The following is a 17,134-nucleotide window of genomic DNA, read 5'->3' as shown; positions in this document are numbered from 1 at the left end:
CAGTCCCCAGAATTATTTGAGAGACGTGTGTTTTAAATCTATGTTATGTATACAGGGTTATTGATGGGGGAGGAGATATCCTTCTGCCAGCCTCTTCTCTCCCTCCGGGCTCTGTTTAGCCTTGGAGCTGTGGGGGGGAGGGGTGCATAGGATCCCCCAGGGTCCAATGCTAAAGTGAACGATGGGTCTGGCATATTCCGTTTTCAGAGCCTGCATTGGAGGTGGGAAGTTGGGCTGGGAGAGAGCTGAGCTTTTTGGCAGGCGAGGACCCCTTCGCAGCTGGATCTGTTTATTATTGCTTAGTAAGTGGGTGGCGTTTGCCTCCTCTCCACCCTTAAAAAACAAGCCGTGACTTCTCCGCACGAGCTCTCTTATTTACACTTGTTTATCCGGGGGATAACAGGATTTCCTCTGTGTTGAACTGATGCACTTATTACACTGGCAGTCTTGTCAAGCTGCAGTGAAGGGCCGGACCAATGAACATCCGGGTGGTGGCGTAGGGTGCCCTTGCCATGCCCATCTGTGTCTGCAGTGATTTATTTTCCTGATGAAGCCCAGAGGGATGCTTCTTTTGAGAACAAATAAATAAAATCCACAAAGCAAGGGAAGGATGCAGCTTCAAATACATCCTTACATTCTTGGGTTAACGGAAGAGATCCAATGCAGAGGTTAAAGGTAAAGGGACCCCTGACCATTAGGTCCAGTTGTGACTGACTCTGGGGTTGTGGCACTCATCTCACTTTATTGGCCGAGGGAGCCGGCGTACAGCTTCTGGGTCATGTGGCCAGCATGACTAAGCCACTTGTGGCGAACCAGAGCAGCACACAGAAATGCCGTTTACCTTCCCGCAGGAGCGGTACCTATTTATCTACTTGCACTTTGACGTGCTTTCGAACTGCTAGGTTGGCAGGAGCAGGGACCGAGCAACAGGAGCTCACCCCGTTGCGGGGATTCGAACCGCCGACCTTCTGATCAGCAAGTCCTAGGCTCTGTGGTTTAACCCACAGCGCCACCCGCGTCCCTTAATACAGAGGTTATCTTGCTACAAAATCTAGTAATCCCTCAGTGATTTATTTTGTTGACCATTCTTTATTAAATCTGTTTTCTTGCCTGAAGGAGACGGGATGGCCAATAGCAAGCAATGAAATGTCTTTAAAATACAGACACAGGCTTTTTAAGGGCCAGGGGTCCACTCTTGAGTCCCAGGCCTGAGGTCTTCCCACTTGTAAATGGAGCAAAGCTTGCAATCAAACAGCAATCAGACTGCTAGCACATTTGCAAAGCTAAGCAGACTGGCCCTCATGGCCTCTGACTCAGGAATCCATTCCCTAATATGAAAGGCCTGGGCAAAAGATTGCTTGCTTGGTGCTGAGAGCTACATGCTCAGAGGCACTCTTTATCATATGTGTATTTCCAGTGAGGTGAGCCCTTGCTTTCAAAGCAGGTTTCCATGATGAGGTTTGGCTGAAACAAAAGTGTTTCTATACATCTGTGCTCCTATGCAATGATGGAGATGTTGGTAGGACACATGACTGTTCACGCAGAAGGTCTCAGTTTCAATCCTCAGCATCTCCAGTTTAAAAAAGACCAGGTAACCGGTGATAGGAAAGACCTGTGCTCAAGACCCTGGAGATTTCATACTACTGGGCTAGGTGGATCAATAGTCTGACCTGATAGTCTAATCTGATGAAGCAAGGCACTATGACCCAGAGCAGGAATAAGGGAACCCAGTGCCTTCTGGGTGCTGTTGGACTCCCAGTTCCCATCAGCCTCAGCTAGCATGGCCAGAGGCAGGATGAGTTGCAGTCCAGCGACATCTGGAGGCCTGCAAGTTTCTCCATCCCTGATGGGGACCAAGCATGGTGTCTTGTTATTGTTGGGAGTCAAGCAACAACCCTTGCAATAAGTTACCTGAACCAGTGGAGTAGGAGGGTGATAAGACAGAAGGACAACCTGTTCTTCCTCCTCTCTATTAGTAACTGCTTGTTGACAAAGTAGATCACTTTCTTTCAGGCTTTGCCTTCCTCCTGCCTCTTCTCCAAGTTCAGCCAGTAGCAGCATGTGCTAGTCTTAAATTCTTGGCTGCCTCTTGGTCATATTGTCAAACTTAGAATGGCTTTGTTCTCCATGCTTAATAAACTTTTATGTTGTATTGGTCCTTCCGACAAGCGGCCTCACCAGACTATTTCTCTCTGCACACCCCTGCAATATATTTACTGAACTTCCAACAGTTATGAACCACCAGTCGGACTGCAGCCCACCATCCTATCTTTGGTGACTACCCAGGTGCTTGCAAGTGTACTCCTCCCTTTTTGGGGGAGTCCAGGGCAATCGGGGAAGATTGTTAAACTGACAGATAGGCTGGTAGAAGGTACCAAAGCTGCAGGGCAGAGGTGGAATTAGATGTAGACTGACCCTTTGTCTTTGTTAAGCTCCTCCCCCCCCCATTTGCTTTGTAGATCAGATGTGACTTTCTAGCCCTTATGATTGCAGAGATAGTTTTGAATATGCAATAGCCGAAAATAAGGAGAAAGCCTGCAGTAGCCTTCAATGGTTGAGTGACTTACCTATCCTTGGCCACAGAACCATCTATCCAACTAGGATTCAGATCAAGCCCTTCCGTCTTCTAAAAATACATTTTTTACTCCACCTCTCCATGTCCCCGAACAGGGTCATAATTCCTCTTAGCAGCCGAAGTGTAGAGCTTTCTCTCTCTCGTGCAGCGTTGTGCAGACTAAGAGGAAACCATCGTGGCAGTTCTGCATGCAAAGCACATTGCCATTATTAATTATTGCTCTGCAGCCACGTATCTTCATCTGCCTGATCGCCGCTCAGCTGTCATTTGTTCCGTTATCAGTCAATGCAGCTTATTCCTTGGATCTGGCGGGGAAAGATTGGGCAGAAATCCGACTCGGCAGCAACTCTGTGGCACGTGGCAGGGTCTGCTTTTGCTTCTGGAGCTGCAGCAGGGAAGAGGAATCTGCTTCAAGGGGCAGAGTTAGGTTTTTGCAGTAGCTCTGCAGAGGTGATTCCAGGCCTTTGAGTCCCTGGGTGGTGAGAATATTGATGGTGCTACGAGGAACTATAGAAAAGAACTGAATTTGCCCCATCTGGAAGATTTTAGCAGCCTGATCTGGCACCTGAAACACTTCTGTGTCACCCAGGGCTTGGGAACTTATTTCAGCTGGAGGGCCAACTTAAAATTTTGCAGGGGCCATCCTGGCTGCGTGCCTAATGCAGTCCTCCATGCCATCATAAAACATCAGACATTAAAAACTTCCTGACACAGGGCTGATTTCATATGTCTTCTAAAAGTTGTGTAGTTACTCATCTCCTTGACATCTGATGGGAGGGTGTTACACGGTCGCTACTACTGCTAAGGCCATGTGCCTGGTTCCCTATAACCTCACTTCTCGCAGTGAGGGAACCTCCAGAAGGCCCTTGGAGCTGAACCTCAGTTTCCAGGCTGAATGATGGGGGTGGAGATGCTCCTTCAGGTATACTGGGCTGAGGCCATTTAGGGCTTTAAAGGTCAGTACCAACACTTTGAATTGTGCTTGGAAATGTACTGAGAACCAATGTAGATCTTTTAGGACCGGTGTTATATGGTCCCGGCGGCCGCTCCCAGTCACCAGTTTAGATGTTGCATTCTGGATTAGTTGTAGTTTACGAGTCAGCTTCAAAGGCAGCTCATGATGCCATTTGATTGCTTGGCATGGGAAATGGAGAAAACCAAATGCACAAATCTCTGGCTTCTGCTTGGCTCAAATGTAGCCAATTGCACAAAATAACTTCTGTTACTCTGCCTCTTCCTGCCTTTGGGTGCAGTGGCGTAGCGTGGGCTGTCAGCACCCGGGGCAAGGCAAGTAATTTGCGCCCCCTAACCCGTGGATTTGCGCCCCCTAACCCTAACCCCCAGATGTTGCGCCCGGTGCGGCCGGCCTCCCCTGCACCCCCCACGCTACGCCACTGTTTGGGTGTGCAACCCTCAGAAAGTTACCCACAATAGGATGCAACCCTCAAGCTGAAATAGCCTCTGAACCAGCCCAGTCTAGTCTATTCTCACGGGGCAAAGCTGTACAGTGTCTTGGGCAGAGAAGGTGTTTCCTGTCAGCTGCTACTACCCGACCTTTTCAATGGGGGAGGCAGTTTCACACCCGCTCGCCCTGCCAGTTGTCTCCTTTATGGCTCAAAGGGGATTTTCTACCCTGCCCAGCCCTATCTCAGTGGAAAGAGGAAATGAAATACAACTTGAGGCTGACTCTGAGTGGTTATCCATGCTGCGTGATCTCTCGGGAAACAGACTTGTCCTAGAATAGCTCGATCACATGGGGGGTACATGACATGAATAAAATATCCAGAAAAATGAAGGAGAAACCTCTTGGAAAGAGTGAGCTGCCTTGAAACCCTCTCTCATTACTTGTTTGGGCAACACTGAAGCAAAACAACTAGCGCAGAATAATTGCACACCCGGAGCCAAAGGCGGGGGGGGGGATTGCAAGTTCTGATCATCTGACGTTTGCTGTAAAAGGCTGTTTATCACATCTCTTTCAAACATCCGTGCCGATTGGAATTGCTTCTCCGCACGGCTTTCCATGAATCAATGCATTGTTTGATGCGCTAAGTACCGTACAAATTTGCTCCTTTATTTAAAAGTGAAATATACCTGCTTGGGTCATTGGTATGGCTTGCTGGGTAGAGCTTAGGCTGAGAACATTAAAGAGAGTGAGGGGAACCCTGCTGGGTCAGACCAAAGTCCTGTCTTGTGGGGGGGGGGGAGAGAGAGACCTTAGGTCCCAGGGACCAAATGCAGCGCCTGAACCCCCCCCCCCCCCGGCCCTTGAGATTTCCCCCCATTTCACACCCCTGCCTAACCTTGCTTCACAAACTCCTTGGGTGTTTTTGCATGGCTGGAATTGAACTCTTATAATGCCCATCTGCTTTCCTGGATGGCAGCTAGAGAGAGATGTGTGCAGAAACTACCCAACTGTACAAACTAACATTTACATGCGTTACACTGCCCAGTTCTCTCTCTGGCACCACCAGTCACTGGCAAGTACCCTATCCACCCAAGATGGCTGCCCAGAAGACAGTGAAGCTCTCTGAGGAAAAATGGTTCCCCATCCCTGGGCTACACCCACACTATACCTTCAAAGCACATTCTTTCCCTTTTGGCCACATATTGGGTGCTCACTTTTCTGAATGGTGCTTGGTTGAATAATAGCAAAAATAATCATTATCATTGCTTAGTAGTAGTAGTACTTTTATTACTTATACGGAGCCCATCCGACTGGGTTTCCCCAGCCACTCTGGGCAACTTCCAATGTAATATAAACATGGAACAAAACATCAAAGATTAAAAACTTCCCTATACAGGACTTTCTTCAGATGTCTTCTAAAAGTCAGATAGTTGTTTATTTCCTTCACATCTGACAGGAGGATGTTCCACAGGAAGGGCACCAATACCAAGAAGGCCCTCTGCCTGTAACATCGCTTCTCACCCTGAGGGAACTGCCAGAAGGCCCACAGAACAGTTAATAATAACCCATTATTATTATTATACAAGTATTAATAACAATACATTATTAGTTGGTTATAACTAACTAATAATGTATTGTTTCTAGTTTCATTTGTGAACTGCTTCCTGCAAAGCCTCTCAAAGCGATTTCAACATTCAGAAAAATCATGCATAAAACAACTGGATATCTATAAAAAAAAAAAAAACCCAGTGCCAATACAATGGTACCTCGGGTTAAGTACTTAATTCGTTCTGGAGGTCCGTTCTTAACCTGAAACTGTTCTTAACCTGAAGCACTACTTTAGCTAATGGGGCCGTGCCACTGGAGCACGATTTCTGTTTTCATCCTGAAGCAAAGTTCTTAACCTGAGGTACTATTTCTGGGTTAGCGGATTCTGTAACCTGAAGCGTCTTTAACCCGAGGTACCACTGTACTGTGATCTATATGTAACAAGCAAAGCAGGTCAGAGTTCTAGCCTGCTCAGGAATTATTATTTGGTATGAAGAAAGCATTCTATCATGTTAGCCCCACCTGGAAATGGAACATAATGTAACATTCTTCTTTGTATCTCCTCGCCTTCTTTGGTTTCAGGCAGGAAAAATGACCCCTTTCCCAACTGTGGCCCTCCTCCTCCTCCTCTTTGTGGTGGGCTATGGATCGTCGGAGAATTCCAGTACCTCCAGAGGGTGCGGCCTGGACCTTTTCCCTCAGTATGTCTACCTGTGTGACCTGGATGCCATCTGGGGGATCGTCGTGGAGGCGGTGGCCGGAGCTGGAGTCTTGACGACGCTGCTCCTCATGCTGATCTTGCTGGCGAGGTTGCCGTTCATCAAGGAAAAAGAGAAGAAGAGTCCGCTGGGGGTCCACTTCCTCTTCCTCTTCGGGACCCTGGGCCTCTTCGGGTTGGCCTTCGCCTTCATCATCCAGGAGGATGAGACCATCTGCTCGGTCCGCCGTTTCGCCTGGGGGGTCCTCTTTGCGCTCTGCTTCTCGTGTTTGCTTGTCCAAGCCTGGAGGCTACGGAAACTCGTCCGGCATGGCAAGAGCCCGTCCGGCTGGCAGCTGGCCGGTGTCGCCGTCTGCTTCGCACTGGTCCAAGTCATTATCGCAGCGGAGTGGATGATACTGACAGTCGTGCGGGACGGGAAACAGGCCTGCCGTTATGAGCCGATGGATTTCGCGATGGCTTCCATCTACGTTATGTTTCTGATGGTGCTGGCCCTGGGCTTTTCTTTCTTCACAGTGTGTGGGAAGTTTAAGAAATGGAAGAAGAATGGAGTGTGCCTCATTCTAACCAGCTTTTTCTCAATCCTCCTTTGGGTTGCTTGGCTGACTATGTACCTCTATGGTAATAACGAACTGAGGAGAAGAGACCAATGGAGTGACCCCACTCTGGCAATAGCATTGGTGTCTAGTGGTTGGGTCTTCGTGATCTTCCACGCTATCCCGGAGGTTCACTGCTCCATCCTCCCATCCCAGCAGGAAAACACACCTAATTATTTTGATACTTCGCAACCGCGGATGCGGGAGACTGCTTTTGAAGACGACCTGCAGCTTCCGCGGAGCTACATGGAAAACAAAGCCTTTTCAATGGATGAGCATAATGCAGGTAAGACGCTTAAACCCCAACCTGTTCTTTGCAGGGCAGGGATGGGTCTCCCGCAGCCTTCGAAATTGTTGTAGGGACTACTGTAGGGACTACCATCGGCTGTGCTGTCTAGGACTGAGGGAGAGTTGGAGTCCAGCAACATTTGGTTGGCCACAGGTTACCCATCCCATATTGAGGGCATTATAATAAAGATGTATTTGGCAGGCAGGAACGCGTTCTGTGGAAAGGAAATTGTGGTGGCAAGTTTTGAGACGGTGAGAGGGCCTGTTTGACCACGTGCTCCAAATGTCTCCATCATGGTCTTTGGAGGAGAACTAAGGGATGTTGCAGATCCACTAGAACTTACATTTTTGTAGTTAAATGGGTGGTGGGTGCATAATATTTATAGTTCACGTGTAGTGATCACTGAGACGGCATCTAGTTGGGTGAGACAATTCTGCCGGTTGCCGCTGGTGTGGCTAGTCCTGGTGTGTTAGAATGACAAGCAATGTTGGAAACTCTGATATATAAGCTAGGCAGCAAATGACTCCGTAAACCAAAGTTGCCGTCGGCAAAATGGATTATCTAGTTGCTATTTGGGGGCAAGATGGCTCTAAAGTCTTTATTTTTCAAATGATGGACTGACTGTGATTGATTAAACATCTGACTAGTTCAGATGACAACCTTGAGCTAGGTTAAGAGCTTTGAGAACTCCTTAAAGAAGAATGGGAACCTTTTACAAAGTACTTAAAGAAACAACAAAATGAACTGGACTCCTTGGCAGGTTTTGAATAAACATTTACAAACTTCTTACTGGTAATATATAGATAGATAAATTAAGGATCTTTACAATTCTATAATATGCAGAGAACAACATGTGCTGAAAAACCAGAGAAAGGAGCTGGGGGGGAGTGGGTGGGTTTTTCTTTTTGGGGGAGGGGGGAGGGGGAAAATGTGGGGAAAGGAAGTTGATATGTTTTTGATAAATTGTTATGTTGAAATTCCTAATAAAAAATATTCCAAAAAAAAGAGAAAAAAAAGAAAAGAGCTTTGAGAACTCGGAGTAGAAAAGTCAATTGATCCAGGGAGAGCCCACATATATATTGGCCTATTCCAACGTCCTTTTCTTAATGGTGACTGCTCCTGCTCAGGCTGCACAGAAAAAGCAATTTGGTTCCAGAGACTCATTCCGATAGTGCAGATGAAATATAACTGATGGAATTCTACAGGATAGGGTAGGAGTATGTGAAAACAGTCCAGATCCAATGATCCCCAGATGGTGGAGATGTCAAGTGCCATCCTGGCACCCAGGCATCTTCGCTTTGTCACAAGTGGTTGAAAGCAAAATGTGCCTGGCGCCTGGCTAATTTCAAACACGGCTTTTGACGTGAGGTGACCAGAATTTTGCAACATACTGTATTCCAAATGCAGTCACATCATAGTGTATTTTGTAGGTTTTTATGTTTCCTTATAGTATGACACTTTCCTCAAATTCTGTGACCAAGTTATATGATACGGCTAGGATAGCTTGCCTTATGCTCTGTGCTACTGACTTTTGGGAGGCTAAATGTTTCCGAATGCTGTTTCTGAGCTGTAAGGTGGCAAGAGCAACCAGCTCTGGTGTGGGGTTCAATATTCTAACAAGGTACAGAAAGAAAAGGAAACATTTGTGATTTGTTATGAGCACATCCTTGCATTGGAAAAGATAGAGCAGGTCAGGTTATTACAGAATAAATGGATTCCTGCTGTACATAAAGCAGGCAGAGAAGTTTTGAAGGATGTGTAGTGGGCATTGGGAGGGCATTGTTCAGGCTGTAATAAGAACATCAGCAGGGCCTTGCTGGATCAGGCCAAGAGTCCAGCATCCTGGGGCCCTTCCAGATGTACCGTTAGCAGCACTATAACTGTTTGGGACCCCCCCCCCCGCATTGCATCATTTTATCACTATTCCGGAATACTGCAGTCATCAAACCAGTTTTTCTTCTATCACAGAAAAATGCAACCTTTGTGAAAGACCTGGAATATGTTCTGCAATGTGTCCCTTGTGAGGAAGGTGCCTTGTGCCATTTCCCACATTTTGTCTGGCATTTGGGGTGTGCTTTAAGCAGCTTCTGTTTCGTGCCGTTTCTAAGAGGATTGGGCAAATTCATGGAGGATAAGCCTATCAATGGCTACTATGCATGATGACTCTACTCCACGATTGAAGGCAGTAATGCTATTGAATACCAGTTGCTGTGAACCGCAGGAAAGGTGATTCCTCTCATCCTCAGCTCCTGCTTGCGGGTTTCCCAGACGCATCTGGGCAACAGGGTAACAGGATGCTGGACCAGATGAGTAATTGGCCTGGTCCAGCAGGTCCTTCTTATGTTCTTACATTCCCCCTCGTGCTTTTTTGACAAGAGGTTATCCATAGCTAAGACCCAAACAGTGAACTCAAGAAGTACCTGCAGCCTGACCTCAGGAATCCTGTGAATGCACTATCGATACCCTGTTTTGCCCACTTGAAACTCCCAGCATTTGCCGATTGAATGAAGAAGAGAATGGAAGTGACATGGCTGCAGCCACAAAACGTTTCTCAGTGTTGGAAACTCTTGATAAATAAGCTAGGCGGCAAATGGCTCCGTAAACCAAGGTTGCAGTCGCCACAATGAAATGTCCAATTGCCATTTCTGGGCAGCTCTAGAGTCTTATTTTTTTTCCAAATGATGGACTGACTGCGATTGATTATCTGGCTAGTTCAGATGACACCCTTGAGCTAGGTTAAGAACATGAACCTTAAAGAAGAAAAGTCACTTTATCCAGGGACAGTCCACATGAATATTGGCCTGTTTCTACAGGATGTGGTATTAGTGTGTGAGGACAGATCCAATGACCCCCACACATGCACCACCAGATGATGGAGATATCAGGCGCCATCCTGGCACCCGGGCATCTTCACTTGGTCACAAGTGGCCGATAGCCAGGTGCAAAATTTGCCTGGCGCCTGGCGAATTTCAAACACTGTTTCCAATCTGAACACATCCTGTCATTGGTGTGTATAAGGAAAAAAGCACCACCATCCTCAAAAAACAACAATAGTGGTGTGTATCTGTTGGTGTGGACAACATGCTACAAATTTTCTCCCATAAACATTGGAGTGGCCAGCAGCCATATTGTTCTAAACAAAGCATCTGCAGGAGTCACCCAGATGATTCTGGGATGCGATCCTTACTTATGAGGAGTACTGCAAGAGACTCCTCCTTTACAGTTGTGAAATGTTGGCAGGCATGTGTCTAAGGGGGAGAAATGTTCTGTACATCTTGTGCAGCCCCCAGTACTCAGTTTGGATGCTGATGTAATAGTCATAAAACATGGGGCCATTTGCTTGCAGTGCATTGTGCTGTAGCACTGGGCTGCGTCTCGCTTCTCGTATCACCTTTCGGACACTTGGGTTGGGGCCGGAGTCTGCAACGGAGCAATCTTTTTGAGAGCTGAGCGCCACTCAGGCCCGCAGCGACCGCCCCAGATTGCCAAGGATGACAGCCATGTAATTCAGCTTAAAGGGACGAGGCTAATCAAGCAGGAGCCTGTTCCCGCTGTGAAAAGATTATCCTGTCAGGCGCAGGAGAGAGACTCACATGCAGTAATCCAGGCATACCCTCTATCCCATCTGCTCGGACATGAAGGATGTAGCAGGAGCAACAGTTTTGTCCAAACAGAGACAGCTTGGCAGCTTCATAATAATAATAATAATTAATAATAATAATAATAATAATAATTTATTTATTATTTATACCCCACCCATCTGGCTGGGTTTCCCCAACCACTCTGGGCGGCTTCCAACAAAGTACAGTGGTACCTCGGGTTACAGACGCTTCAGGTTCCGCTAACCCAAAAATAGTACCTCAGATTAAGAACTTTGCTTCAGGATGAGAACAGAAATTGTGCAGCGGCGGTGGCATAGCGGCGGCGGGAGGCCCCATTAGCTAAAGTGGTACCTCAGGTTAAGAACAGTTTCAGGTTAAGAACGAACCTCCAGAACGAATTAAGTTCTTAACCTGAGGTACCACTGTATTAAAATACTGTAGTCATTAAAAGCTTTCCTAAAGACGGCTGCCTTCAGATGTCTTCTAAAAGTCTGGTAGTTGTTCTTCTCTTTGACATCTGGTGGGAGGGCGTTCCACAGGGCGGTTGCCACTACTGAGAAGGCCCTCTGCCTGGTTCCCTGTAACTTGGAGTTCCTAGGGCATTCTCTCCAATCATCCCTGTTGCTCACCCCACGTCCAAGCAGTGAGAAATTTCAGGGTTACAGTGCTCATCCTAGGTTTGGTTTCCCTTAGAATTAGGTTACTAGAGCCTTGTTATTTTTGTGATTGTTTTGGTGGTAGTGCCTGTGATGCCTAACCTGTGTTTCTCACTATGAGAATTGACTTCACCTCTTCTTAGTCCCACACAGCATGGCCAGTACTTAGGGATGATGGGTGTTGTAGTACAACAAGCCCTGGAAGGCCACGTCAACTATCTAAAAACAAAGTGTGTCTTTTCTTTTCCTTGGAATGATTGGTGACATAAAAAGCGGCCTCATAAGTTGTTTTCAACTGTGTTTAATGTGTTTTAATGTGGTAACCTATCTTGGGATCCTTCTAGTTCAGTATTGTCTACACAATACAGCTCGGTGGTTTGAGGCAAGGGCATTCTTCAGCTGTTTAGTATGCGAGTAACCAGCCACCGCCAATTTAAATCTTTGTTTCCTCAGCACAGCTCTGAATTTGGAGTGTTCCATGTCAAAATGTTTGTAGTGAGATGACAGGCGAGTTTTGAAAGCTTTTGAAGATGCTGGCTTGTTGGGGCTGGTTTTCCCGCACCCCAGATCCCACGAGAGACTGCTGATTTTGTCACATGGCTGAATTCTGGTTCATTTGGAAGTTGACTTCTAAAGCCTTGGCTTTACTTTTTTCCCCATCGTCTTTGAATTCTTACTACGTAGAAACAAATGAGAACTTAGCACTCCTCCTTAACATATTGGATTGTAGAGATATAGCACCTTGGGAAGGACTGCAGCTCAGTGGTAGAACATCTGCATTGTATGCAGAAGGTGCCAGGTGGAGTCTCAACCTGGCAGCTCCACATAGGGCTCAGAGATGGACCTAGAGACCCATCAGTGCTGACAGTACAGACCTAGGTGGACCAGTGGTCTGACTCAGTATCATGAAGGCCCATAGCTGAGTGGTAGAGCATTTGCTTTGCATTTGGAAGGTCCCAGGTTTGATCCCCGGCTTCTCCAGTTTGAGAAGAACTGTGTCTGAAACCATGGAGAACCAGTGCTAGTCAGTGATGCTCTGGGATGTGGAACCTCAGGTCCTGGGGTCAGACATGGCCTTCCAGGCCTCTCTATCAGGACCAGCGTTCAAATTAGTCTGGCGCATTTTCCCAGTAGTGATGTATGGAAGTGAGAGCTGGACCATAAAGAAGGCTGATCACCGAAGAGTTGATGCTCTTGAATTATGGTGCTGGAGGAGACTCTTGAGAGTCCCATGGACTGCAAGAAGAACAAACCTATCCATTCTTAAGGAAATCAGCTCTGAGTGGTCACTGGAAGGACAGATTGTGAAGCTGAGGCTCCAATACTTTGGCCACCTCATGAGAAGAGAAGACTCCCTGGAAAAGACCCTGATGTTGGGAAAGATGAAGGGCACAAGGAGAAGGGGACGACAGAGGACGAGATGGTTGGACAGTGTTCTCGAAGCTACCAGCATGAGTTTGACCAAACTGTGGGAGGCAGTGGAAGACAGAAGTGCCTGGCGTGCTCTGGTCCATGGGGTCATGAAGAGTCGGACACAATTAAACAACATCAGCCACTGGTGACCAAGTGAAGTTGCCTGAGTGCCAGGATGAGACCTGACATCTCCACCATCTGGAGGTGCATGCCTGGGGAATCAATGGAACTGGACTGTTTCCACACACTAATACCACATTTTCCTAATATGATAAAGCTATCTGAAAAAACTCTAAAAACAGCAAAAGCAATGTTTCATCAAATATTAAATTGATCTTCCATAAATGACCGTGTTACACCTCAGGGAAAGCTTTCCTAGGCAGAAATGTGTTCAGTAAACACCAAACTATCCATAACAGGTTTAAGAGGGCAGTGAAGGAGGAGAGGTTGTTGCCATGTGCAGAAATGAAATAGGGGGATGACCAAATAAAAACCAGAAGTTCAGGGAGTCTGTGGTGTCTCAAATAAAAACAATCCTCTTTATTCAATAGCACATCAATGGTCCAGCAAAAGAGGATTTATATTTCTAGTGTAAGAGGCTGCTGGGATTTTTTCTGGGATGTAACTTTTGCCCAGGTGCAGAAGAGGTGAACCATGGGATTGCTGTGCAATGCCTTCTGATGTGCTTAGCAGTGAAGTACGCAGTCTTTGGCTGTCCAGAATTTTAATATCTTTTGGCTGTCTGGTTAACTTTGTCCTTTGATACAGAAGTAACACGAAATTCTAGCTAATGGGGAACAACTGAAAATTGGTCACACTGCTGGAACCAACCACATTACAGGTCACTACCATCGAGTAGCCAATCAGATTACAAATGGGTGCCCACTGGCAGAATTCCATGGAAGATTAATCGCTGTTCACCTGCACTGAACCCATCAGTGGGTAGATTTAAATGTACACTACCGCTGTCTGGAAAGTGTGTCTGTCCTCTGCCCCCTTTGTTGTTTTTGACTCAGATTAACATGGAAAGGAAAGCCTCTCCCCAACATCTGCCTAAGTCTGAATGTTTGTGAATCTTTCATGTCAGTCAATATTTTCACCATCTGTATTGAAATTTGCAGATTGCAGCAAGCTTGCTAGATGTTATTTCACAAAGGCGATATAATAACTACATATATAGAATATATTGGAAGCTTCACAGTGGAATGGGATATGAGAAACCAAATATTGCCTGACCTCCCATCTTTTTTGCTGTGACCAAAATTGAGAGCTCTTCTTTTTCTAAAACATCTGCATGACAGCACAGTAGGGCTTCCTTTTGAGTCAACAAGCAAGATTGTCATGCACTTCTGTTAGCAAAGTGAGAAAATATTTGCCCTCTGCTGTCCCAGAAGCAGTGGAGGCTGGAGTGAATGGAGTTCTGCCCCACCAGCCTCAATCTCTCTCTAGCCATCCTCCAACTGCCTGCCTCCTCTGTGTTGCCCTTGTAGAGTTCAGCAGGGAAGAGGATGGGACAAAAGTAGGCTCTAGCCCTGCCTGCCATTGGTTCTGGCTCCCCTATTGTTGGTCTTCCAGCAGTCCACCCTACCAGTCCCAATGGGCGCCAGCCATCAATATAAGTCAAGAGTTTATCTAATGGGCTTAAGTAGATTTAGGTGGGTAGATTTCAGTGAAACATTAGGAAGAACTTCTCTTGAGCAGATATATAAAAAATGGTGTAGATTGGGAGAAATGCACAATAAAATGTTAATGAATTTTTATTAGGATTTTTCATTTTTTTTTAAAAAAAAGAAACTGCAAATACTTTCACAATGTTTTGTATTGCTTCGACTCTTTTCTGTAGAGTTAAATTCATCAGCTTTTCATTTCATTGTGGTGTAACTTTATCAGCTTTGTAGCTTTCTGAACTGGTACTTTATAAGAAAGATAAATTGATATGAAAAACCTCATAAAATGAAAAGTAAACAATTTTTTTGGGAGATGGATGGACAACAAGCTGATGTAGAAATGTAAAGAACTAAATTTAAAACTGGAAAAATGAGAAACCGAGAGAAACTGAAATCACTAGATTTTCCCATCTCTAGTTGCCATCTATTAAGTTTAGGAATAAGGTTTTCCTTTTAGTCTTTGTACTTCCATGTGATGGGCAGATCCACATTATAAATAAAATTTATTATTATTATTATTATTATTATTATACATTTGAAGTGCATCTTTAAAGCGCACATCTTTCCCAAAGCATCCTGGGAACTGTGATTTACCCCTCACAGACCCCAAGCAAACTACAGATCCCATGATTCTTTGGGGGTCATCTTGTGCTTTATATGTGCTTTGGATGCGCTTTAATTATATGGCATGGATAGGATATGCTCTCTGTTTCAATACTCAAAGGTAGTATTATTCCCTTCCTTTCCGAGGTTTAGAATATGAGTGCAGGTGATCCTTAGGTAATCAAAACAGTAGTAAAGAGAGAAGGTATCAGCAGGTTTCTGGGTGGGAGCAGAGATCCCAAAGGTTTGCAGAGGTACATAAAATCTTTAGAGTTGGAGAAAATAAGGCAAGAGTGTAGCAGAGCCCAGAAATGGCCCAATGAAGACTGGGCATGGTCAGTGATCACAGAACGTTGACTGGTTGCTGGAAGGTGGCATGTGTGGAAAACCTGGCAAGGATTGAAATAGAATGTAGTTGGCTGGAATCTTCGATGGGGACTTGGTGCAACACTTGGTTGCACCTACCATTTGCACCCACAGTGGCCATTAGGATGTCAACCTGCTCGCAGACATCCTAGAGGCATCTGGTGGGCCAGTAAGGGAAGCAGGATACAGTTCTCTTTTTTATCTTTCCAGAATGCAAACATCTTTCTTTTACCTGTCTTTTCTTTCTCCCCACCCCGCACCCCAAAATATACCACACACAGCTTTGCGGACTGCAGGATTTCGCAACGGCAGCCTGGGTAGCCGTCCCGGCGCCCCCTTTAGAAGCAACGTCTACCAGCCCACTGAGATGGCAGTTGTCCTGAATGGTGGGACTGTAAGTATCAAAATGTGACTCTAGAAGATGCTGCCTTTTAGGGTGAATGCCCAACCTCTGGTTTCAACTCAGAACTTTTTTCAATTGGATGCTTACGCATATTTGGGAGGGGGGCAAGGTAGACTGGGGACATGAACGGTTCAAATAATAAGTATTGCATGCAGTCCTTCAGAAGATGACTTAAATTCCAAATTTTCCTGACATTGTTGGGCCGTTTAAGCTTTTGCTGCTAAGATTGTTCTTTTCAGGATTGGTCCAAACAATGCCATCCACCCCCCTTAAATGAGTAATATCTCAGTGTCCACCGTTAACAGTAATTCAGGTGTCTGGTTTTTTATTTTTAAAAAATGCAAAATACATCTGGATTTTGTTTCCTTATTGAAAAGCCAGCACTTTCCCTACAAAGGCCCTCTTTCGCTGAGGACATTACCACCTTTCCTTATGATAGTTCCACAGACACACACACACACACACACACCCGTGCCTGTGCTGAGCTCCTGATAGAAACGCACAGCTCCAAACAGAGGCCCGCACAAGAGAGTTTGCTGAAACGGGTCTGCGTGGCCTTGGGACGCAAGATGCTCTCTTAATCTGCAGCCAGGTCACTGCGAGAGTGGCTTACGAGAGATCTGGAGCCAAACAGCCTCCTTACATCTCATTTGCATTGTGTGTGTTTAAGTGCACCCAAGAAACTCCATAGGCCGCTTTTCTGTGTGCTCTCTCTCTCCGGCTTGCTGATGAAAGGAAAACGCTCATCCCCCCCACACACACACTTTTTAAAAAATTTCCATGCCTACATACATGCTGCTTAAAAGGCTACTCGTGAGCCAGCTTCTGCTCCATGCAAATTGGGCTGTTTTCTTTTATTATCATTGGGGGGTTTTGCTGATACCATAATGCAGATTTACACACAACTTTTTTATTTTTGTTTTTTTGAAATGCACAAATATTAACATCAGTTTGTAAGGTCTGTTCCCCAGCCTGCTGCCAGCCCTGTTCACCCGGCGGGAGGGGTGCCGCTGGGAGCCAGATTGCCCCTGTGAGAATGTAACCAGTTGGAGGAGGGGCTCAAGAGTGGCTCTCTGCAGCTAATACTGCTCTGAGCTAATGCCATTCCAAGCTGCAATAAGCTGCCCTCTCCCTCCCCCCCCAAGCCACAATTTAGTTGATTATACTGGCTGCAACCTGGCTTTTGATCACTAGGTCTGAAAGAGGCAGTTTGCTTTTGTGGCCTTTCCCTAGGAGTCAACGATAGATTTAGAAATATCCGCTAAGTGCCATGACTGAGGCTGAGATTTGCAC

The 17,134-nt window shown here is 46.0% G+C and overlaps 1 protein-coding gene across 6 annotated transcripts in view; it reads left to right on the top strand.

Moving 5' to 3' along the window:
* Positions 1-17,134, top strand: part of GPRC5B (G protein-coupled receptor class C group 5 member B) — a 29,319-nt gene that overhangs the window by 5,109 nt on the left and 7,076 nt on the right. For 4 of the 6 annotated variants that reach the window (XM_083711708.1, XM_083711710.1, XM_083711709.1 and 1 more), the window contains exons 2-3: positions 6,111-7,128; positions 15,720-15,832. In XM_083711708.1, coding sequence (XP_083567834.1) covers positions 6,120-7,128; positions 15,720-15,832 — 1,122 coding nt within the window. In that variant the 5' untranslated portion in view covers positions 6,111-6,119. Of the gene's footprint in view, positions 1-645; positions 676-4,376; positions 4,391-6,110; positions 7,129-15,719; positions 15,833-17,134 lie in introns of those variants that run through there. The other 2 variants (XM_083711707.1, XM_083711711.1) reach the window with 2 other exon arrangements.

The sequence above is a fragment of the Podarcis gaigeae genome (assembly GCF_964106915.1).
Source record: "Podarcis gaigeae genome assembly, chromosome: 14".
NCBI lineage: Eukaryota > Metazoa > Chordata > Lepidosauria > Squamata > Lacertidae > Podarcis > Podarcis gaigeae.
The sequence above is the reverse complement of the archived record's forward strand: the minus strand, read 5'-3'. Positions and strand labels throughout refer to the sequence as shown.